Here is a 23,126-nt window from a genome sequence, read left to right as displayed (position 1 = left end):
TACGCTTTCACGGGATGATAATGATAAGCATTTCTTTTGGTGCTGTTTTCATTGGATTCATTTGCCCTGCCTTCTTTAAGATTCTCATTTACTGAACGCTATCTGCTGATTATGTGGGCACCCATGGACCAAAGGAGAAAATCGCGTTATTTTGGACTCATATTTTAATTTTTAATTAAGGTTCAGATCAGAGTGTGATCTGTGACAGGTCTGGTCTAATATCTTTGAGGCTGTGGACTGATGGGATATGTGCTGGTTTGCATGCCCTTGTTAGTTATTACTGAAATACCCAGATCATTCAGGCAAAAAACCAGCCAAGAAAATATGGCCCAATGGAAAAGCAAGACAGAACGGGAGGACTGGCGGAAGAAAACAGAACGATGGATCAGGTGGGTTTGCAGTTTGGAAAGGTGTGCCCTTATTTGTAAAATCAAGGCACAGCAAACGGGGAGCATTTGCAAGTCTTTACGTGCAGTGTCTCATCCCATAGGGTCCAGGATGAGACTTCCTAACTTCATCAGAAGAAAGTCAAAATGGTGAGACTGTTTGGCTATGACATCAGAGGTCTGGTGAGTGAGTTCCAGCAAATCCAGGCTCTCGGCCGTGGAAGATGTGGTAAAATATCAGTGGAAGGATGTAGCTTGAGCCCTAAACACACTGCTCTCTCTTCTTCCCGTGAGCTTTCTGTGGCCTGCCAGGGAGAGGCAGAGGTTCAGCTAGGACCCCCTGTGCTGTCTCCACTCTGAAACCAAGAGGAACAAGCTTGAAGGGAAGAGATGTCAATACATTCATGTGTCTCTCAACTTGATGAATGTGGACGCTTCCCCTGGAGAACTAATTTTTGTGTATAATTAAACATGGAAATGCTATGTTTTCCAATCAACAGCCAATCAGTCTGTGATACTCTGAATATCATTAGTGGGAGGCCGTGATTTCCCTGCAAATTGCATTTTCGGTTGTATTTTAAGACTCCATCTCATAAGACTACACGGACAAATTGAAAGGTGAGATCTGAGAAAGTTCATTCTAACAGAAGTCCCCAGCTTACCATGAACCCTCCAGGTAGGCATTGAGGCCTTTGCGAATGACGTGGCCCAAGTAGCCATTTTTCTCAGCTACGTGCTTTGCCCATCTGAAAGGAAAGGAACGAGAAAATACCCAAACTGTGACAAATAAACAATTGCTTTTTCTTCATTTGATCTCAATAAATCCCACTTGGGGAATATTTTGCTTGCTAGAATTTTTATACAGCAACAAATCAGAACGAAACACTATGCATTTTGAGAGCTTTGCATTCAGTGCCTTTTCTTATGAATGCTCAGGAGTTATCATGCATAGAAACAAAGACACGAAAGGTACCTAATGAAAAATAACCACCCGTAAGAAAAAAGATAATCTTTGCCAAGAGTTCTAGTACTCTCTCCATTAAAACGTATATACTGATTCATTATAAGGTTCCTCATTTTTTTCTGTTCTCTAATTTCTCCTGGAGACTTTTATTAATAATGAACTGGCTTGTTGTAATATTTAGATTTACAACCACTAAAAGAATATTATAAGGGTACATAGCTAACAAGCTAATGGAAGGGGGAAATAAAATAATGTTTAAAAAATACTTGGTTAATATAAGGGAAGGGTCAGAAAATGGGGCAGAAGCACAAGGAACAGATGGGACAAATAAGGAATAAACAGTAAAATGGTAGATTTGAAACCAAATGTATCAATATGTTGCATTAAATGTAAATGGTCTAAATACACCAATTAAAAACGAAACTTTTCAGACTGAAAAAAGAGCACACAGAAACCCAATTATATGCCGCTTAGAAGAAACACGCGTTGAAATTAAAAGACAGAGAGGATTGAAAGCAAAGGCTGGAAAAAGATATAACATGCAAACTCTAACAAAAAAAAAGGCAGGTGTAGCAAAATATGCTGGTCATCAAACAAGTTTCAACAAATTCCGAGGGATTGAAATCATTCAGAATATATTCTTTGATTGTAGTGGGATTAAGCTAGAAATCAGTAACAAAAAGATAACAAGGAAATGTATGAAACATCTGAATGTTCACACCAAACATCCTGAATAACAATGATAAAGCTTCAAATCTGTCTAGGTCAAGTTTCATCACTGAGTTCAGGTCAGGTTGGATTTGCTCTCAAATGTCTGATGAAAAGCCAGACTATTGGTGTGAGCGTGGTCTAAAGCAGAGGTCTGCAAAGTTTGTTTTCTCTTTTGCTGTAAAAGGCAAGATAGTAAATATTTTTATGGTCTCTGTTCATATTCATTGTTGTGCGTGTGTGTTTGTTTTACAACGCTTTAAAACGTAAAATGTATTCTTAGCTCTTGGGGCCATACAAAACAGATGGTGGGACACATGGTATTTATGGGCCATAGTTTGCCAACCTCTGTAAAACATTTTCAGGTATGTGTGACCTCGAAAATGTGCCTCCTGTTCGCCGTTCTTTAGGACATTACTGTACAACGTGCTCTACAAAAGTGTAGGAGTAGACCGAGAAAGAGGAAGAAATAGGGCCCAGCAAACAGAACCCAAAAGAGACGGAGAGGAAGGGAAAGGGAACCCTCACAACGATGACAAAGTTAATTTCAGGAGGGTAGCTATGTCCTGAAGACTCCGGGAGAGATGTCCCCGAGAAGATTAGGTTAATAGAATACCTGGTGGGTCTGGACATACGGAGGAGAGATTTGGACAACACTGGGAGAATGTGGAGATTAAGCACATGAAAAATGGTAAGTACGCAGAAAGCTAAGCAACTAAAGAACAATTAAATATAATTACTACTCCACAGAAAACAAAAAGCTGTGTAAGAAAGAAAAGGTAGTCCCAGGACAATGCATGGCTCAGCCATGCACAGCATTCACATGGTCATAATAATGGACACCCTGATACTAATCTAACCAAAATAATGATATATTTATTGGGAAAATGGGACAGGGTGGGAAGTGTGGATGTGTGGGATAGCAGGTGGTAGCTGAATGAGAGAGAACTGTATCTTTATCTGCCACAGTGAGACGTCATTAGACAAAGCCTATGATGAAAATAACAAGAAACAGTGGTATAAACATGTCATTTAAAGATAGAGGCCAATCATAAAGAAATAATTCAAAGATTGAAAGCGACTTATTCTTAAGAGCAGGAAAGAGTCTAGGTGGGTGGGGTAGCAGATTTCCTGGTTTCCCTTGTCAAATTATTTTTTTTAACTTGATTTCTAATCTATGTTTGCCTTGTCAAATTATGGGGCTCTTTAAACTATGTGCATGTATACCTGATAACAAAAAAATTAAATTAAAAATTGCAAAACAAAGAGAAGGAACCCCATGGTCAGGCATTGTGAATGAATAAAGTACATGGCTTTTCCTTCGCACACGACATCTGACAGATGCTTACACCACAGCCTTCTCGGGATCTCTAGGGAAGGTCTCCAGGTTGCCTGTGATATAATAGAGAGAACACCACAAGGTTCCTTCGATGTGTCCGCCTTGTGCAGCCTTATGGAAATATTCACCGGCTAACGTCTGTAGAGAGATAAACAAAGTCATCTCATTGGTAAGGAGTCCTTCTAGTTGGGCCGGTTTCACCAGAGCCAACGTGGTGAGACAGACACTTAACGCCTGAGATTTTCACAGGCTCATAACTTCTGGTATCTTTAGGAAAACCAAGTCAAGCTTCAGGAAGACAGCCAACCACAGAAGCTGGCCTCTGGATGTGATTACTTTAACGGTAAGCGAGTGTTAAGTTTACCCAGTAAATAAACAAGACAGCACGTGGCTATGAATCATCTAACCCCCACAAGCTAAGTAGGAGAACATACCAGAAGTTACACCAGGTGAAAATCCAGGCATTTACTTTCCTGACCTTGCTTAATACCTTCCTTCAAACCCCTGTGCAGAAACTGCATTTCCAGTAGGAAGGTGAGAATTAGAATGTGACAATAAAAAATCCACATTTGCAGATACGTGGGCGGGTTACCAGACATTAGCAATGCAGAAGACAAACATTTACCAGGGTGTATGTTCCATTGGGTACTATTATTTTTCGGAGGTAGTTAGCTGTCGTTCTCAAGGCAGGGCTTTGGCATCAGACAGGCTTGGGTGTAAATCCCAGTTCTGTTCCTTAGTAGCTGTGTGACCTTGGGCATGTTAGTTAATCTCTCCAACTGAGAGTTTAACTCACTTTCTTCAACTGAAAAATGTGGCTTCTGATAGTACCTAGCAGGAAAAGCTATTTCAAGGATTTTTTTTAATTTAAATTTGTTTTAATGTTTATTTTCGAAAGAGCGAGAGAGACAGAGTGTGAGTGGGGGAGGAGCAGAGAGGGCGACAGAATCGGAAGCAGGCTCCGGGCTCTTAGCTGTCAGCACAGAGCCCGACACAGGACTCAAACCCACGAACTTTGAGATCATGACCTGAGCCAAAGTCAGATGCTTAACCGTGGGCCACCCTGCTGCCCCAAGGCTGTTTCAAGGATTAAATGAGATGTATTCTCAAGGCTTAGTACGATGCTTCACAAAAAATAATCTTCTGGTCTCCCATCCCCCAAATCTGCTGCTGCCTCAGTCCTGCCCATCCCACTAAATGCCGTCTCCACTCTACCTCAATAAATGCCAAACACTCTGAAGTCACCCTGACTCCTCTCCCCTTTCACACCTCACGTCCAAAACACTATCGACCCGGTCACCTTGACCTTCAATGTACATACGTAGTCGAGCCACATTTCCGACCCCTTCTGGGGTCACCCTTCCTTTCTCCCTCGGATTCAATACATTAACCCCCTGCTCCCCTCTTGTCTTCTTTAATTCTAGTCTCTGCTAGGATCCAGGGGCGGCTTCTAAAACAGCACATCACTGCCCTGTCCAAAGCTGCCCACAGGCTTCCTATCTTCCTTGGAGCAGTTGAGTCCTTACATGACCTGTGCCCCTGCCTCCCCAACCTTATCTCCCACCTATGCCCCTCCCCTGCTTCCTGCTGCTGTGGCTCCAGCTTCCCGGTCATTCCTTGAGCATGCCAAGCTTGTTCTCCTCTAGGGCTTTTGCCCTGGCTGTTCCCTCATTCTGGAAGGTTCTCCCAGATACATGTAAGATCTTAGGAGTCTCTGTAATGTCACATTATCAGAGAGGCCTTCTCTGATTTCTTGCTTTATTGCCCCGTGACACGTATCTCCACCTGCTCTCATGTTATATATTTCTTTGTTTATTGTCTTTCCTCCCCACTGGAATGTAAGCTTCCCAGGATCAGGGACTGTTTTTGTCTGCTGCTGTATCCCCAGGGCCTGGAAGAGTGCCTGGATGGGCATTCGATGGAATTTGCAGAATGTAATGGTGCAGAAATTATAATTACCATCATCAATATTAATAATGAGGGGCTTTCACTTTGTGCAGGGATCCAGGCCCTGCCTCCACTAAGTGTGTGACTCTGAGTAAGTGACATAACCTCTCAGAGCATTGAGTGTTCATTCTGTAAAATGGGTGTAACAGCAGCTGTTGCAGAGGACAGAATGACGCGGGATGCATGTCAAGTATCTGTGAGTCTCTGTCACAGAGAAAGTGCTTCACCAACGCTGGAGACTATCACTGTTGTTTTCACTATCATTTTTATTTAAAAAAAAATTTTTTTTAATGTTTATTTATATTTGAAGGAGACAGAGAGAGACAGAGTGTGAGTGGGGGAGGGGCAGAGAGCGAGGGAGACACAGAATCGAAAGCAGGCTCCGGGCTCTGAGCTGTCAGCACAGAGCTCAATGCGGGGCTCGAACCCACGAACTGTGAGATCATGACCTGAGCCGAAGATGGACACTCAACCAACTGAGCCACCCAGGCGCCCCTTCACTATCATTTTTAAAAAATGTTTATTTATTTATTTGGAGAAAAAGACAGTGAGAGCAGGGGAGAGGCAGAGAGAGAGGGAGAGAGAGAATCCCAAGCAGGCTCTGAGCTGCCGGCACAGAGCCTGACATGGGGCTCAATCTCACAGATTGTGAGATCATGACCTGAGCCAAAAACAAGAGGGCTGCTTAACCTACTGAGCCACTGAGGCACCCCTGTTTTTACTCTCATTAAATCTCGTCTCATTTCCGGTAACCCTCTCTGGACCCAGCTCTCTTTCCTTCTAGTAATATCAATCTCTGCACTGCCTCTGATGCATTCTCATCTTGTATCATCTCCCCCTCCCTCCCTAGTTCAGGCCCTCCTCCTCCAGGAAGCCTTCCTGACTGCTCTGGTCTTCACAGTTTCCCATTAAGAGCCGTTTGGGTCATAGCAATTAGCACACACTGGACACTTGGCTAGATGCCGTCCTTGGTGTTTGGCTATCTTATCTTCCTAACTGGACCCTTGAGTTTCTTGAGGACAGGGTCTGCGTCTTGGCTGGCATTCTGCGCCGCCCACAGGGCCTCATCCTGCACCGCCCACGGGGCACGTAAGACCTTCAAGTCTCCATGATCTGGCGGCCACCTGCCCAGCTGCTCTCAAGACTTACTTGATTCCTTTCAGGAATTCCTGGGAAGATGCCATCCAAATGCAGGACTCCAAGATTGTACGATGCATCCGGGTTCCCCATCTCTTCTGCTTTTAGCCAGTACTTGGCCGCTTTGGCATAATTTTTCTTGAATTTGTGGTAATACCATCCTAAGCCATTGACTGCCTGATGCAATCCCTGGGTTTTAGAACAACAAAAAAGAAATTACTTTTTTTTTTTTTTTTTTTTAAGTGAAACCTAAAGAGAATCAATTGCTGCGAAAGCACTCTGCCTGAGTCTGAGCAAAACCTTTCCTATCTCTTTTTGGGGGCAGATGGCATTAAAGAAATGCTAAGAGTTAGAAAACACAAGCCTGCCTCAGAGCCTTCCCAGGTGGGTTTCTTCCGGCTGCTGCTGGGATTCTTGCCTCCTGGCTCAGCGGTCATGCTGACCCCCCCAAAGCCTCACTCAGCTCCTGGGGGCTCTTACGCAATGCCCTTGTCCCCAAAAGGCTGCTTATTGCCCTGCAGTGTCAACAGTGACCTTGAAACTCACAAGCGCTCACCTGCGAGAGGAGGCCAGGCACTCCCCCAACCCCCGGCTGGGACAGTTTCTAGGTGACCCGCCTGCCCATCTGTTGATTCCTCTGCCCCAAACACCAACAAATCCTCTGAGGGAAGCGGCTGGCAAAACACAGGTGCTTCGGGGCCACTTAGCATCCCGGTTCTGACAGGTGGAGTCTGGTGCGGCCGAGGCAGAGGTGGAGGGCGGTGGAGATGGGAGGAGGGTTTTCAAATTGTGTCTAAACCTGGGGCTGGTACCAAGGAAGCGCTTCATGCGAATCTAGCCTGGAGCCTCCTTGTGCTTGCTGATTTGTGCTGTCAGGTGCTCTCGTCTGCTTTCCTTAGGAGCTCCCACTTGCTTCCACAGGGCAGCGGGCGGCTTGCTTGTTGAGAGCTCGGAAGCCCTGAGGGGGTGTGAGTGCTTCGGATCGAGCCTCCCACCCGCAGGGAGAACACTGTGTGTAACCTGGGCGTCCAGTGTTCTCATTCCTCCCTTCCTGCCAGCCCCACCAAACCGAACGAAGAAGCAGGGGAGAAAGGATCCGAGGGTCTAACGGCGCCCTTGCCTCTGTGAGACTTGTTAAGTTAGAGGCTAAGTATGGAACCAAACCTCTTTCACCCCCCTTTCATAAGCGAAGGACAAGTGTCCCTTAAGAATACATGCCAAGATCCCAGTCTGAGCCTTTTCGGTCTGCCACGGATCCTAAGAGCCTATACTTCCTAGGTTCTCTGTTGGACTCCGGGTGTTGGGAAGACCAGGGGAAAGAAACTAACAAAGCTTATTAAAAGAGAAGCTCCATGAGGGCGGGAATCTTGTTTCCCAAGTCCCTTTATTAGTGTTTGCCACAGAGTAGGTGCTCAGGAAATAGTTGACGAATGAATGAAAGCCGCCCTTTGAATCTCGGTGTTAAACAAAATGGAGTCCAACCCTATACCCCGAGGATGGAGAGTAGGGTTCAGATCTCCAGGCCCCCCAGATAACGGACTCCAAAATAACGGACATCTGGAAGGAGTATCAGTGCTGTGGATCTAGGCATAGAAGCGTTCTTCCTGAACCTCACACAGTAGCAGGTGCAAGGTGGTCTGCTGGTAAATCTTACAGAATGCTGTAAGATTTCAATACTGTAATAGACCAGGGAATGCTATAAAGTGGCAAGAACGAGCTTTGGAACAGGCTTGTGGAATGTACACCTCACAATGGCTTTTGTTGCGAAGCCAGAGGCCACAGGCCTATTCAGATGCACCTGCCATCCCTCAGAACATCTGCGGAACTCCTGGAGGGACCGCACTTGGAGCCCCACAAGAAATCCCGTCTTCTTGCTTACTATTCATACTTTGTTCTGGAGAGGTACCGCTCAATCACCAGAGTTGCTTCCATGTGACTCTTCACTCATTCCAAAAATCAAATGATATGCGGCCTTCGCCACAGGGCTCGACAAAGAGTAGGGACTTAGAAATTCCTTGCTGAGTGAATGAGTGAGAATCACAAAGCGCTTTTAAGGAGGCAGTGACTCCAGGCTATAAAACTGCATCTCCCAATACTTAACCAAGCTCTGCTCAAAACCCCTTCAAGACAAAGCACAGTAGACAGCAACGCACCACTACGGTGGCCAAAGAGACACAAATTTCCCGGCTTCCGGGAAACCCCAGCGTTGCCCCATTTTAGGATTCTCTGGAAACAGTGCCCTCAAGGACCACCATGAAACTGCCTCTCTACCTCTGCCCTAACATTTGTGTGGGGTCAGGAGTTGTTGTGTGCTGAAGTTGGCTCCCTTCTCCTGGGTCATGTGCCCTCTTGACACCACAGAGGTGGAGGAAAAGTCTTCTGGCTCTCTTGGTCCATGCCCCAACTTTCTGCTCGACACAAAAAAGACACTCTGAACTTCTCAAGGGGAGGGAATGAGGGAAAAAAAATCAGCACGGGATCTTCAGGAGTCTTTGTCGGTAAGGCAGATATTGGCAGCCTGGGGGAGGGAGGCATTTTCAAGAGCCAGAAGGGCTAGAGAGGACCCTGTCAAGGTTGTAGAATTACAGTGGTTTCTACAAATGTATTTATTTGCCAATCTGCACGCGTGCACCCTTGAGTGTGCTTGGGTGGGTACGCGTGCACTGTGTGTGGGTGCGTCCCCACACAAACGATACTTAACCTCCATTCTGTAGGGCCAGAGTGAAACCAGCTGAGTTGCCAATAGCAGCGAAGAGTAAATAGTGACCAAAGCAAAGAAATTTCTAAACCCGGCAACAAACTGGATAAACGTCTCTGTTATTAAAGCCCAGGAAGTAAAGGAGCATTGGACACAACAGGGTTAAGCTTCAAGGGAATTAGGCCTTTGGTTTTCCCAATTCAATGGCATTTATACATACCCATTCAATTCCAAGGAGCCCCGCTACCCCCCCCCCCAACCCCCAACGCTTGCTTGTTATCAGGGCAGCCAGTGATTATAATTTTAGCCTTCAAACAAGATCGGCCTGAATTCTATTGACTGGAAGGTGAATTCAGCTTTTGAATTTTGCCGTCCCCATTGTGACAGGTTTCCGTATGTGTTGTAGCTCCAAAATGACTAATCACCGCAATGCCAGTGACCTCCCTCCCGACTCCTGTTTTCTACCGGGGCCAAAGGCTGGCCATTCACTTTGGCAGATTTGCAGGCGTGTGGGCATGCGTGGTGCAAATGTTCCCCTCTGACAATATGCAAAAGTGTTACCTTGGAAGCCGCTTTCTTCATCAGCTCTAAGGCAAGCCGTCTGTTCTTTTTTACTCCTTGACCCTAAACCATGATAAACAGCAATGAGTACGAAGAAAATCAACCCAGAGTGCGCTCAAAGACATCACGCGGGTATATCAGTGTTCCAGGTAAAATACTTACACAATAAAACCCGAGCCTTCCTATTTAGAAGCCTTCCCTTAAAGATCTCTCGATGCAGAGCCATTATCCCATCATCATCACCACCACCACCATTATTTTGCTTATGTGTGTGGAGCTGAGGCAGCGGACCTGACCTTCCCAGCTTAGCGTCCATACAAAATCCCCCATTATCATCCAGTGGATCGCATTCCTGTCTGTCCACAGGTACCACTGGGAGAAGCCCTGAAGAATAGGGCTAAATGAGTTTGGTCATCCTGGATGCGTTCCTCTGGGGCTGGTCTCATCCGTGAGCCAGATATCGCGCTTTATCTGCACTGGACAGTCAAAAGTTATCAGGCCTGCCATTTGCAGCCTTCTTGGGTCCTCTCAGGAGTCCCCAGGGTGGAACACGGTGGTTTCAGAACCAGCTTGAGAGCCTGTCTCGAAGGAGACAGGACCCCTTGGAACCCTCTGCCTCAGATGCTGACAGAAACTGACAAGGTTCCTCCTCCGGCAAAAGCAAGTTTTCCCAGCAGACGTGGTTTGAGCACCACCACAGAGAGAAATATATTAGAAAATAATTTTATATACTATATAAATATATATTATAATTTTATATATTTTTATAAAAATATTATAATTTTATCTATTTATATAGCATATATAATTTTTTTTTGAAAGAGAGAGAGATTGAAAGAGACAGAGTGCGAGCAGGGGAAGGGCAGAGAGAGAGGGAGACACAGAATCCGAAGCGGGCTCCAGGCTCTGAGCGGTCAGTCAGCACAGAGCCCGACACGGGGCTCGAACTCACGAGCCGTGAGATCACGACCTGAGCCGAAGTCGGACGCTCAACTGACTGAGCCACCCAGGTGCTCCTTGGGGTTCTTGCTGCAAGAGAGGAACTTCGTGGGATCACGCTGAAGTGTCTGCAGGACCATGTGGGGAAGTGGCAGGTCTGAGGGGGGAGCTGGAGGGGTCCCTGAGGTCTCTCTCAACACAGGACTGACAACAAAAATGGCGGGCCACGGAAGCTGGATGAAAACCGTCGCTGCTACCGAACTCAACTGGAATCTGTGACTGACACACACCACAGGTGCCCCCTGGACTCTTCCTGGCCTCAGACACGGCGGTTGATGGGGTCACATTGTGACATAATGTGGCAGGGCTTTGCAATGAATATAGCTTTTAACTCTGTTGAAATACTTAGCACCACAGCAAATAAATGACACTAGCAAACATTCCCGCATTAATTAGGGTGTGCCCAACCCTGGGCTGTCACAACTAATCCTCACCACAAGCCTGGAGACGTGCTGTGAGCATTCCCATCTGAGCCCTTGCCCAGACTAGCACAGTGAGTGAGATATAGAGGCAGGATTTGAACCCAGGCAGGCAGGCCCCAGAGTCCAAGCACACAACTACCACTGTCTCTTGCCTCCTGTACATTCCAGTTCTGTGCTGAGAACACATAACGATTTGTAACCTCCTGGCAGGACCCAGAAAACATGCAGGATATGGTTGTCTCTATTTTTTCAGGACCCAAAAATAAAATCGTGACTCCAACTAAAAGTGAAACTATATGCACCAAATTTTCTACTAGACTTTAACTTACCTATTTAATAAAGCCAATGAGCTGAGGCAAAGTTGAAGATGAAAATATTTTTCGGAAATGCACCATTACTTCATTTAATTAGAGAAAAAGAGAGAAAAAAAAAAAAGAACAAGAAGGCTACTTGGAAAAACTGGATAGGGCAATGAGACAACACTTTTGGACTTCTGGAAAAGTGTCAGAAAGACCAGGATGACAGAATGTTAGAACCTGGTTGAACTCAAATTTTATCTTCTGCAACGTCTCTGCTTTGAAGGAATAAAACTGGGGCCCAGAGAGGATGACTCATCCAAAGGCTTACAGTCGGATCTACGACTAGAACTCAGATACTCTGATTTCTAGCTGCCCTGCATTTTCCAGAATACTTGTTCATTTCATCCTAAGTGGGATAACTTCCTGCACAGGGGCTATGCACTCTACACAAATCTGAGTAGTCCTGGAAGTTGTTAAGTGAGAGAAATGGAAAGCCCTGGTATGTAGTAAGTGCTCAATAATATCCACTGAGTGAATTAATCAAAAACAGCTGCTGCAGGAAAGGTCAAAGCTCTGTCCTCTTGTGGATGCCAGACGGGATGGCCTGGACTGTCTTGTCTTGGACAAGCTGCAGCTGTCATGGCACCATGACACAATATGCCCAAGGCCCACACAAAGCCCGGAGCACAGTACTGTTTGTCACATCTGGGAAGCTCATTTTCTGCATGGGGTTCTTTCCCGTGGAATACACTTAAAGTGACCTTCTGGCCAGAGGTAAGATCTTCGATACGTTAATGAGCGGCTTCCTTGATCCCACTGAGGGATTCTTAGTTAGAATGCAGGAAAAACAAAAGTCGCTAAGGTTTGGGAAAGCAGACAGTAGGTCACCTCCAGAGTCATTTGTTTATGTTATTTGCCTCTGCCTCTAGATGGCGAGCTCCGGGTGGGCAGAAGTCATGTCCGATTCGAGCCATTATCTTCTCTGCACTTTGACAGTGGCCGGCCCCAACTCCGGCGGAGAGGTGCCTCTCCGTGCCTGCCCTCTCCACCAGTGCATGAGCCCCTTGAGGTCGGGGACGCGGCGCCCGCGTCCATCTGTCACTCCATCTAGCGCAGAGCCTGGCATTTTGTCAGCCCTGAATGGGTGTTTATTGAATAAACACACGGATGCATCAGCATATGGCTAGGAGTCAAGCCGTTTCTGTGTTGACTTGACAACTGAGAAAGGGAAGTCCAGACTCTACATTTGGAAACCATATCAACCAATAGGTTTTAAGGCTGTGGAGGGTCCGAAATGTAGCAGAGTCAAGGTTGTGAATCAGTGAGTGGCCACAGCTGTGGTTCCAAAGATGGACCTGGCCGCAGAAATCCACGTCTTTGTCTGAAGACACTCACTATCTGAGGACAGCCACTTGCTTTGGGCATGACATAGGATCTAAGGGTTTCCTTACTGGAGCCAACAGCTTTTTGCTTTGCCAAGGTTGGGGAGTTGATGTCTCTGTGTTTGGGGGTGAAGAACACAGACTCTGAAGCCAAAGTGCCTGGAGCTCAGTCCCAGATCTCTAAAATGTACCAGTTGTGTGACCTTGGGCAAGTTAAAAAACCTTCCTCTGCCTCTGTTACCACATATATAAACAGCAATCATAATGCACCCCCGGGCCTGCCTCACAAGGTCGTGATAAGGATTGAATGCATTAATACATGTAAGTCCGGTAATAAGTGCTCAAGCAGTGTGATCTATTCAGATTTCGTGTAAGATACAGTATTTTTCATTTCTTGAAGCCCATTCATTATATTATCTCATTCAATCTGTGATCATTACCGTTGTCCCATGAGATCAAATAACTCCAAGGACACATAGGTGATGATGGCAGAGGAGGGACTTGAACTCCATCCTCTGTCTCCTGTGCTAATGCTTTCAAACCCCCCCGCCCCGGCCCCCACCATTCTCCTGTTGGCTTAAAGCAAGATCTTTGTTTTGACCAACCAGACCGTTGGGATCCAGCCCAAACACACACTTCGGTTAAGCTGTAATTCAATGACAACTCTGCCTGGTGGCGAACTTGCAGCCCCCTTGGGGGCTGATGGCCGTTTTCCAATCCGTAAAACGTGGTGCCTCCTCCAGAATGCTACAGTTCTTGCAAAAGCAAAGAGAATCCAGGTGCCAAACATAAGGCTAATGATTAAAAATGAGACCAGGGCACTGTTTCTGATTCTGCCTTTCCAGCAAGTATCCCTTTCCATCAAGAGTGACGGAAGCACATACATACTAAGTTCTTTCAGTTACAGATTCCTTGTTTGCCAGCACGCCTACAGGAAACTGCTCAGAAGTCTGATAAGAATTGCATAACGTTGGCACAAACCGAGGGATTCTTACCTTGAATAACACAATGGCATAGTCATATATCAACGCGGGGTCCTCAGTCTCCAGGGCACCCTTGGCGTACCACTCAATCGCCGCTTCAGGATTCTTGGCCACACCTTGCTGGCCCCAAAACAGCATCTGGGCCAATCGTTGCTTCAAGACAGTAGCAATTTAGAAGAATGACTTTCCTGTGTAATGCTTAACATAAGACTTTAAAAGGTGGAAGGACAAACCAAGTTCAAAATGTTTTCCTATGAGAACCAAGAAATAGGTAGGCGCATGTTATCTTCCAACTGGAAGCCCTGAAAGGTGAACTCGTGTAAATACGAGTCCTCAGCACCAGCTGGAAACAAGGCACGTGTGCACGTGTATGTGAACGTATCTGTTGCACCCAGGGCCAGAGCTGGATGGAACTTGGTCAACAATCACGACTGTCTCCTGTCCTCAAAGCCCCTCTCCTTTGGGAGGTACTGCCTGTCACTTGGCCTAGTGAATGGCATGGAGGCTTGTGCACATCCATATCAGGAAGGCACTTATCTCTCCCCATCCTAGCATTTTTCCACACGACTGACACCATGACACCCAAGGCTGAGAGCTCTCTGGGGATAGGAACCTCAAGATGTTTTTTTGTCTGCCTTTATCCCCTCAGCCTCCATTCAGCAAAGCTCAGTAGAAGCTCATAGAAGCTATTCCACAAAGATTTGTTAAACGAAGGAAGGAAAGTTCATGCAAGCTCTGGAGTACCCAGGAAATGACTCTGGCAGTGGCATTTCCAGAATTAGGTACTAGAATTCTTTCCTGCACTAGAAAGACTGCAGGCCAGGGACAGATGTCCAACAGGAGCCAGAGCAATGTCTGTTAACATTCTGGCCCATTCTGGCCTCTTGTGGTCTTTCTTTCTGCTTCTTCTCTCGTCTCCTTCTCTTCCTTCCCCTCACTCCTCAAATACCTACAACGTCCCTCAAAGTATCTCCTGAAATTCTAGGAAGACCTCTACAGACGGATGGGAGACCCATTCATCACTAAAGGGTCTCTGAACTATTTGCTTGTCAATGCATTTGTTCTTTTCTGTTCTCTTTCTTTTTCCCATCTTTGAGCTTCTGCCTGCTTAACAGACCCAGAGGCTCTTCCCACACCGTGTGCTCACCAGGAGCACAGAGCAAAAGCTAAATCCACTCTTGGGGAAGGAGGATTTCTCCCAACCGGTGCAATCGGCCTAAGCTGTCTCCCATTAAGGGATTCTCTTCATAGTGAAATCAAGGGAAGAAGTCAGATAGAGAACATTCTCCCAGCTTTCTGCCCTTCCTGGTACCTCTGAAAAGTCCTTCCAAAAACACAAGACATGTTCAAGAGACAAGGTTGGTCCTCTGGTCTAACATACTGCACGTGATTTTCTGTTAGTCTCTTAGCTGAATTCACGGCCCTTCTTCTTGATATCCCTCTAATCTCTACTGCACCCCAAGATGCTTCTTTTTCATTTCTATCCAATGCACTAAAATGTCTGATGGTAGTCTTTAGGACAGATCACAAATGTTAAAGCTCTTTCTCCTTCTGGGTGCAGGGTAGGACTACACTTCCGGCCCACATGAAGTCAAGGGAGACCAGGTGACTTGCGTTGGCCAGTGAAACATGAGAGGCGGTCCCTGCCACCTCTGTGCAGAGCCCCGCCGCAGTGGCTGTGGGCGACTGTATTGCAATGAAGCCCCTGGTGGCTTGGTTTGTAGGGGCTCATGAGAGCACGGCACGTGCCGACCCCCACGGGACGGGTAGTGGAAGCGAGAAACTAACTCGTGTTGTTTCAAGCCACTGAGGTTTGGGATAATCTGTTACCATGACATAACCTGGTCTATCAGAACCGAAAGAATTTCCAAAACAGTGGCCCGCATTTTTACCTGAGCTGCCGCATTGCCTCGGGTGGCCTCATGCTTCAACCACATGAAGACATCTCCATCCTCTTTGGTTTGTACCTTGAGCGTTTCCTCATCCTTCAGTCTAATTGTTTCGACATATGCCTAAAAAGGAAGGACAGAGAGGAGAGAAAGAGGGAGGGATGAAGGAAGGAAAACAGAAGGAGGGGGACAAGGGAAATGCCCAAATGATTTAGGCACGCAAAAGCCATGGCATTATTCTTAAACTGGCAATTGCTCAAGTAAAAACTATCTGAACAACTGAAACACGGGGTATGTTCACAATGTCATAAGATCAAATGCGTCTTAAATGAACGTATCACATCTCCTATACCTAAATGGGCATATTCATTCCTACCAAAGCGTTTGCCTTGGGAGGACAAAATTTATTCCACTCCCTCTTCCGTTGCTCAAGCTTGTTCAGAAGACCACGTTCACACCACTGATTTCAGAGGCAGATTCCACACGGCCTCAAAAAAGGTGAATCAATATTTTCTAAGTATAACCTTGTTTTTTTTTTTTTTTTTTAAATCCCAAAGTGTTATTATCCTGCATGACTAACCCTTTTTATTTAGAAGGCTCAGCTTCAAATATCTTTTGGCTATTTCCAAAAATTAAATCTACCCTGCCGAAAAGAGGGCATTGTTAATTCTGAGGATGCAAGGAAGAAGGTGCTAGAGGCTCTGAGGGGGAATCCAAAGGGAAAGTTCCCAAAATGTTTGGAATTTGCGCTCCGCCTCGGAGGTATCCGACTCCTCTGCAGAAAATCAGACTCATTTCGAAGTGTAAATTTTGGCTGTTTATCAAGAGACCAGCGCTGTTGTTTCACGGTCTCCCCTTATACATAATGAACTCTATTTAACAATGCCGTGAGGGGTGCTGGGAAGGGCTTCCCATGCCCGGCACATGCCACAGGCAGATGGTAAAATAAATAAATAAAGAAAGAAAGAAAGAAAGAAATAAACGAACAAATAAATAAAATAAAATAAAATAAAATAAAATAAAATAAAAAAATGGATCTGCATGAGTTTGGGAAAGAAGCCTCAGAGAACAAGGAGCCAGGCCTGATTTCCCTTCTGACCCTCTTTGTTTGTTAGCGAGGAAGAATTCTTAGATTCACAAACTCTAGCCTGCAGCCCATTCCTGAGACGGTCTGGCAGCTGTCTCCTCTGCTATGGCCGCATGGCACCATGGGTCCCTCCCCGGGGCACGGGGGGGCTGAGAAGTGGGGACTGTGTCGGGAACCCAGCAGGCATCCCGTCTTGCTCAGTGTCTAACCCGTGGAGGCCACCAGGCAAAGAGCAACAATTAGAATAAGGCCACCCACTACCTTCTATTGAAACCATCTTTGTGCCAGGGGTTTAACAAATCTTTTTGTCACCTCATCCTCACGACAGGACTGCCATCCAAATGTCACTGTCCTCGATTTATAGGCAAAGAAGCGGAGGCCTGAAAGGTGAAACCAGGAACTCATGATTGCCTTGTAGAGCTGTCAAGCCAGCCCGGCCTGACTCCAAAGAAAGGGCTGTCTCGGGCTCCCCACAGTGTCACCCTCTAGCGAGAAGGCCCTAGAATCCACTCTATCCTGTTGACGCCGACAAGCGTAGGACTAACGAGTGGGTGCTTCGGCTCGAACTCCAGGGGACACTCTACGGTCTGGGGTGAACTTGGGATTGGGCTGACGCTGGAGCTGTTCAGATAACGGAATCCTCAGTTAGAATTTTGTTTTCAACTGGACAGTTCGGGGTCTTCTGAGTTTTGGTTATTTTTCTTATTTTGTTTCCTTCTCTTTAACTTTGTCATGGGGCTTGAATGAAAGGCATGACATATGAAGACACGGGTCCTACCCTGCGGGATTTACACCCTTAGATGTTTCTGCCGCTCTCTGGCAGTGACGATAGATCACTGACATATCAATGATAGTTGATGTAGCACTGATAATACGTCACTGTTCTAACTGCTTTGCCCAAGATTGCCTCATTGAGTCTTTGCAACCTTGTAAGAGTGTCTCTGTCAATATCTCCATTTCAGTGATGTAGAAACTGAGGCTCGGAAGTTAAGTAGCTTATCCAAGAGCATATATTTCGTTCTTCAAACTTAGGAATCAAATCCAGGCTGGCCGGCTGTGGGGCCCATAGACCTCACCACCCCGTGAAGGGCTCGCGCATTTGAGAGGAAGCAAATGGTGGACTGCTTCCTTGTCCTCCCTGATAGTGAACTCATGGCCTTTTGGCAAAGGCCACATTTCCGAGGGAACTGGGTAGCTGTGCATAATTCTGAAGAAGTGACACTTTTGTCCTTTGTGTCGTGGTACCCTGGTCTAGCTCCCCTGGGTCGTGCCATCAAGTTTTGCAGCAGGACAGGGCCATTAAGAGCACAATCTTTCATATCAGACCAAGGGGAATTCTAACCCACCACGAACTACCCATGGACCTTGGCCAACTAACTTTATTTATCTGCGATTCAGTCTCTGCATCCATAAAGTGGAGCTTAGCATGGTACTTGCTAGATCAAAAGCACTCAGCCTAACAGCCACTATTTTTCACTGTATGAAGAGTTAGAAAGGCCTAGGTTCCAATCGAGGCTCCACTACTCAACCGCTGTGTGACTCTGGGCAGTTCTTCAGCTTCTCTGAGGCTCAGTTGCCCCATTTGTAAAATGGGAACCGATCTCATAGGGTTGCGTGAAGATTCCATGAGACTGTTTATAAAAGAGCTTAGCAGAGCGTGTGGTGCATGGTGAGCTCTCAGTAATGGAACCCATCGTTTGTTAGGTCCTTACTTCACTCTGACACGTAAAAGGCTGGGAGCCGTTTAGAACATTAGCCCTCCTATTGGTTCCGCAGTTTTGTGCAGCTCACAACCTTATGCGGTGGGGTCTATTCTATCTAAGAGCATTTTATGCGTCAGAAGATGAAAGTCATAGACTTTAAAGGGGGAGTTGTGGGGACGGAAGCCGGGCTCCATTAGCCACACATCATGTGGGTTCGCTTGTTCAAGCTGTGACACTCGTGTGAGGTACACATCACGGCACCCGTTTTACTGGTGAAAAGCTGTGCAGAGACAGAGGTGAGCACTATCACCTAAGATTTCACACCCAGTGAACAACAGACCTGGGACCTTAACCCAAGTAAATCTGGCCGGAGCCACGCCTCCACTGTGGGCCACACCCAGGCAGCTGGTAGCTTCTCCGTGGTACTGGGGTCACTACAGCGGCAGCTAGCACCGGAGCCATATGGTCTGGGCCTTCTGTGAAAGCCGACCACCTGCAAAGACGTCTGATGAAGGAGCAACCCCTAAAAGGGAGGAACGTTCGGTCGTTCATGCATTCACACAACATTGTGTGACCGGAGAATGATGCGTCGGATGGAAATATGACCAAGCCAGGAGGAAGAAGGTGCGGTGTGGAGAAGCAGCAGTGGGGGTGTTTGGGGGGCAGAGCTGAAGAGATGCTGGCAGGGACCCAAGGGCCCCACATTGACCGGCGCTGGGACTTTTGTGGCTTCTGAGGGGTTCTTTTCGTTGCTGCGTTACAAAGTCAAGGTCTCTCGAATGAGCTCATATCCTGTACTGCAGGGTTAAAATCTGCTGACCAGGTCAGAGGAGGTCCAACGTCTGGAGACTGGACAGACCTTACAGCCCCCACGCCCACTGTCAGAGGAGGCGCCACACTGTCCCAGAGACGCTGACACTTCACCGGTGTCACCACCTTTCTCTCTGCTCAGCCTGCAGCTTCCAAGGGCGGTGTTCACACCGTATCAGCTATCTGCCATTGATCACAGGGCGGGGCAGAGGAGACGGGGTAGGGAGGGCAAGAGAAGTGGTGGAGACAAGAAGAGAAGAGACAGAAAAGAGACAAAGAGAACAAGAGAAAAGAGTGAGAGAGAAGTGGGGGGAGAGACAGAGAGACAGAGAGGAAGGGAGGCAGAAAGGGCAGGACTTGGAAAACCCCTCTGACTTTGCAAGTGGGGCCTTCACATTTTCCAGAGCATCTGCGTTCCCTGGAGTTGTGAGATATGACGGTTCAGCCAGCACCCCTGGGAACTCAGGAGCAGGGCAATTTCAAAGCCTACACTTAAACCGCCTACCTCTGCTAACTTCCTGCGAGGCCTGTGGGAACCGCCCTTGGGAACCCGCCTCTCAGCGTGTTTAAAATCAGCTGTAACGCTTGGCTCCCAATGGTGGGTGTGTGTGTGCGTTTTCTTTGCTGAAATTTCACATTTTAGGGATTTTATTAAAGTAAGAATGGGGAAATACGAGCTGTAAGGATAAGTACCCACAATTCTCAAACGCGGGATGCCACCCAGAAAGGCTGACTGGGAGAGGGGCGGGGTTTAAAGCCAAGTGCTTTGGGTGCTTGCAGTCAACAATGAACACTGGTCACATCAAAAAGCACCAGAGTCTGGGGCGCCTGGGCGGCTCAGGCAGTTAAGCTTCGACTCTCGATTTTGGCTCAGGGCATAATCTCATGGTTTGTGAGTTTGACCCCCCCCCCCCCCCCTGCAGGGCTCTGTACTGACTAGCCTGCTTGGGATTCTCTCTTTCCCTCTCTCTCTGTCCCTCCCCCGCTGTACTAACTCTGTCTCTCTCTCTCTCTCAAAATAAATAAATATTTTTTTTTTAGGCACCAGTGAGTGAACAAGACAATGTCATAACTTCAGGTTTATCACTGGATGCTCTTCACTCTTACCCCGTCCGTCAGCCCATTGGTAAACACTGGGTGCCAACTGTGTGTCACGCCCAGTGCTGGGCACTGGGATCACTGACATGAACAAGGAGCCTGTAACAGGGAGCCTATGGTCTCCTGGGGAAGCCAGCTCTGTGACCCTGTGCGTGGCACCCTTCGTAAGGGTTCATAAGGGCAATGGCAGGGATACACCCGGGTGCCCTGGCCCCACCGCCAAGAGATGTGGAGGAGGAGGTGAGGTCTGAGCCCAGTGTTCAAGTAGGAGGGGTCAGCAGGCAGGAAAAGAGGAGTGAGTGTGCAGAAACAGACCGGGCAGAGGAGACCAAACAGCACCAGGAGGTGAGAACAGCAAGGCGTGGCCTATGGTGTGGTGTCACCAGGGTGGCCAGGCTGAGCAGGGATCACTGAGAGCTGAGGCCGGAGAAACAGAAACCAGATCAAAGAAACCCTCCGACGCCAAGCGATGCGCTGAGCTGAGGCGTCGTGGGTCAGTCCTTCTCAACACGGGCTGCACATTATGAACATCCGAGCTTTTCAAACACACTTGAACAACGCGGGTTTGACCTGCCCAGGCCCGCCTAATGCAGGGTTTTTGTTTTTTTTTCCAACAAATACGGTGCTATAAATATATTTCTTGATGATTTTCTTAATCACATTTTTTTGTCCTCTGGCCTACTTTATCGTAAGAATACAGCAGATAATACATATAACAAAATAAACATGTGTTCATTGACTGTTTATGTTACCAGTAAGACTTCTGGACAACAGTAGGCTATTAGTAGTAAACTCGGGGGAGTCAAAGTTATATGTGGACTTTTAACTGTGTGGGGGATCGGTGCCCCTAACCCTCCTGTTGTTCGAAGGTCAACTGTATACACATACACACATACACGTGTGCCCAGGCCCCCCCCCCCCCCCATGCTGCGACCTCAAGACTATGGGGTGGAGCCTGCGCGGAGTTGTTCTTTAAACCCCCAGGTGATTGTGACGTGCAGCCAGGTTGAGAGCCTTGACTGCCGACAGCCTACTTGGGAAGAAGTAGTGAGAAGAGAAGGGAAGAGACAAGGCTGGTGACAGAAAGACCAGTTAGGAAGCACATCGGTTTGCTATGGCCGCCATAACAAAACGCCACAGACTGGGTGGCTTGAACCACAGACATTTATTCCCTCAAAGTTCTAGAGGCCAGAAGTCCAAGATCAAGATGCTGGCAGGTTTCGTTTCTTCGAAGGCCCCGCTCCTTGGCATGCAGGTGGCCACTTTCTCACTGTGCCCCCCCAACATAGTCATCCTGCTATCTGTTTAAATCCTATTCTCCTGTTCTTTGGGCGGGGGTGGGGGTGGGGATGGGGATGGGGAGCAGCACAATTCAGCCCAGAGCAGGAGGCTGTCCAGCAGCTGGGGGCAGAGATGAGAAGGGGCAAATGTCACCTATGGCCCCAGGGATGGAGACAGGCGGAGAGAGAAATGGGCAGCTGGCGGGGGCTGTAACTGACGGGAGAATGGGGGGATGGCTCCTTGGCTGCAAGGAGGGACAGCAGGGCCATCAGCGGAGGAGTTACGGGGAACGGGCGGTGTGTTACCTCCTCCGCACTGTGTTATGAATCCAGATGGGGGTGCGTAAGAAAATCTCAGCTGGACTGGAAGGTCTGAGTGTCACCAGTATGTGGAGGGCAGTTGAAACCAAGGGTGTGGACGAGACCCCTGCCCCTCTGGAAGGGGCTGAGACGAGGCGGGGGACCAAACCACCAACGTGGAAAAGCACATTCCGAGGAGCGACCGAAGGAAAGCAGCTCGTCTACGATTAAGTCACAAAACAAACAAAAGCCAGCATCTTCTTTCTCTTTCACCTGAGCCAGAGACCTGCTAACTCATAAAGAAGTGACACGAAGCGAGAGTACTAATAAAGAAGATGAAATGATTTGAAGCACGCGTTACATAAAAGAGAAAATGAAGCAAGAATCAAGGAAGGAGTTACTGACGGATCCTTGGTTTGTTAATTAGAGGTCTGGCTTTCCATATCTCCTCATTTGTTTCGTGCTGCTGGTGAATTAATAGATTTCTCAACAAAAGGACATTTAAATCAATGTATGACACCTGCTTAAATTCTCAAGAAGCCATTAATTACACATTCTTAAGAAAATGAGCGATGATACAACTCTTCTAACTGTATAATTCGTATCTGTGATTCTTAATCATACGACTTTCAGCTGCAAGATGGATCTCTTCTATTCATCTTCTCTGGTTCTGACCAATTAAACACTTTCTTTCATAATCATAACATTTCATGTGCCAAATCTTCAAAAGAAAAGGAGCTTGTTAGCAACATACTATTTCCCATTGCTAATTTATGCTGAATTAGAATTCTTAAAAGTATAATACATACATAGAGGACATTCTTAACACATTCAGGCTTAGCTGAACCCACCGCAAGATCGCGTTGTGGCTTGCTTTTTGTATGAATGCCTTTTTCAGAATAATTCCTTAAAAAAATTTTTTTTTGATCAATTCATAAATTAATTCCTGTCAAACGGAGGTCAAATTTTGCACATAGCTTATATTTTCGCTGAGAGAATACAAACAATAATGACAAGATCGTTCAAGTCTATTCAGGGGAAATTGTTATTTTCTGAAGGAATCAGAATGTCTATATAGGTAGCCACGTGGTATTTTATAGTCTGACTCATGTTTAATGTTCACTGACAGCATGT

At 46.9% G+C, this 23,126-nt stretch overlaps 1 protein-coding gene across 7 annotated transcripts in view; it reads right to left on the bottom strand.

Annotated features, from left to right (window-relative positions):
* The window catches only part of SEL1L3 (SEL1L family member 3), a 103,670-nt gene that overhangs the window by 23,455 nt on the left and 57,089 nt on the right, over positions 1 to 23,126 (bottom strand). For all 7 annotated transcript variants that reach the window (XR_006201995.1, XM_042936762.1, XM_042936758.1 and 4 more), the window contains exons 12-17: positions 15,718 to 15,837; positions 13,838 to 13,978; positions 9,741 to 9,803; positions 6,494 to 6,670; positions 3,408 to 3,535; positions 1,049 to 1,132 (exon numbers count right to left, since the gene is read on the bottom strand). Coding sequence is in view for 6 of the 7 variants with exons in the window: in XM_042936762.1 (XP_042792696.1) it covers positions 1,049 to 1,132; positions 3,408 to 3,535; positions 6,494 to 6,670; positions 9,741 to 9,803; positions 13,838 to 13,978; positions 15,718 to 15,837 (713 nt within the window). In the remaining variant the exon portion in view is untranslated. The remainder of the gene's footprint in view (positions 1 to 1,048; positions 1,133 to 3,407; positions 3,536 to 6,493; positions 6,671 to 9,740; positions 9,804 to 13,837; positions 13,979 to 15,717; positions 15,838 to 23,126) is intronic.

This window comes from Panthera leo, chromosome B1 (assembly GCF_018350215.1).
Source record: "Panthera leo isolate Ple1 chromosome B1, P.leo_Ple1_pat1.1, whole genome shotgun sequence".
In the NCBI taxonomy this organism is placed as follows: domain Eukaryota; kingdom Metazoa; phylum Chordata; class Mammalia; order Carnivora; family Felidae; genus Panthera; species Panthera leo.
Note: the sequence above shows the minus strand (reverse complement) of the source record. Positions and strands in the feature narration are given on the sequence as shown.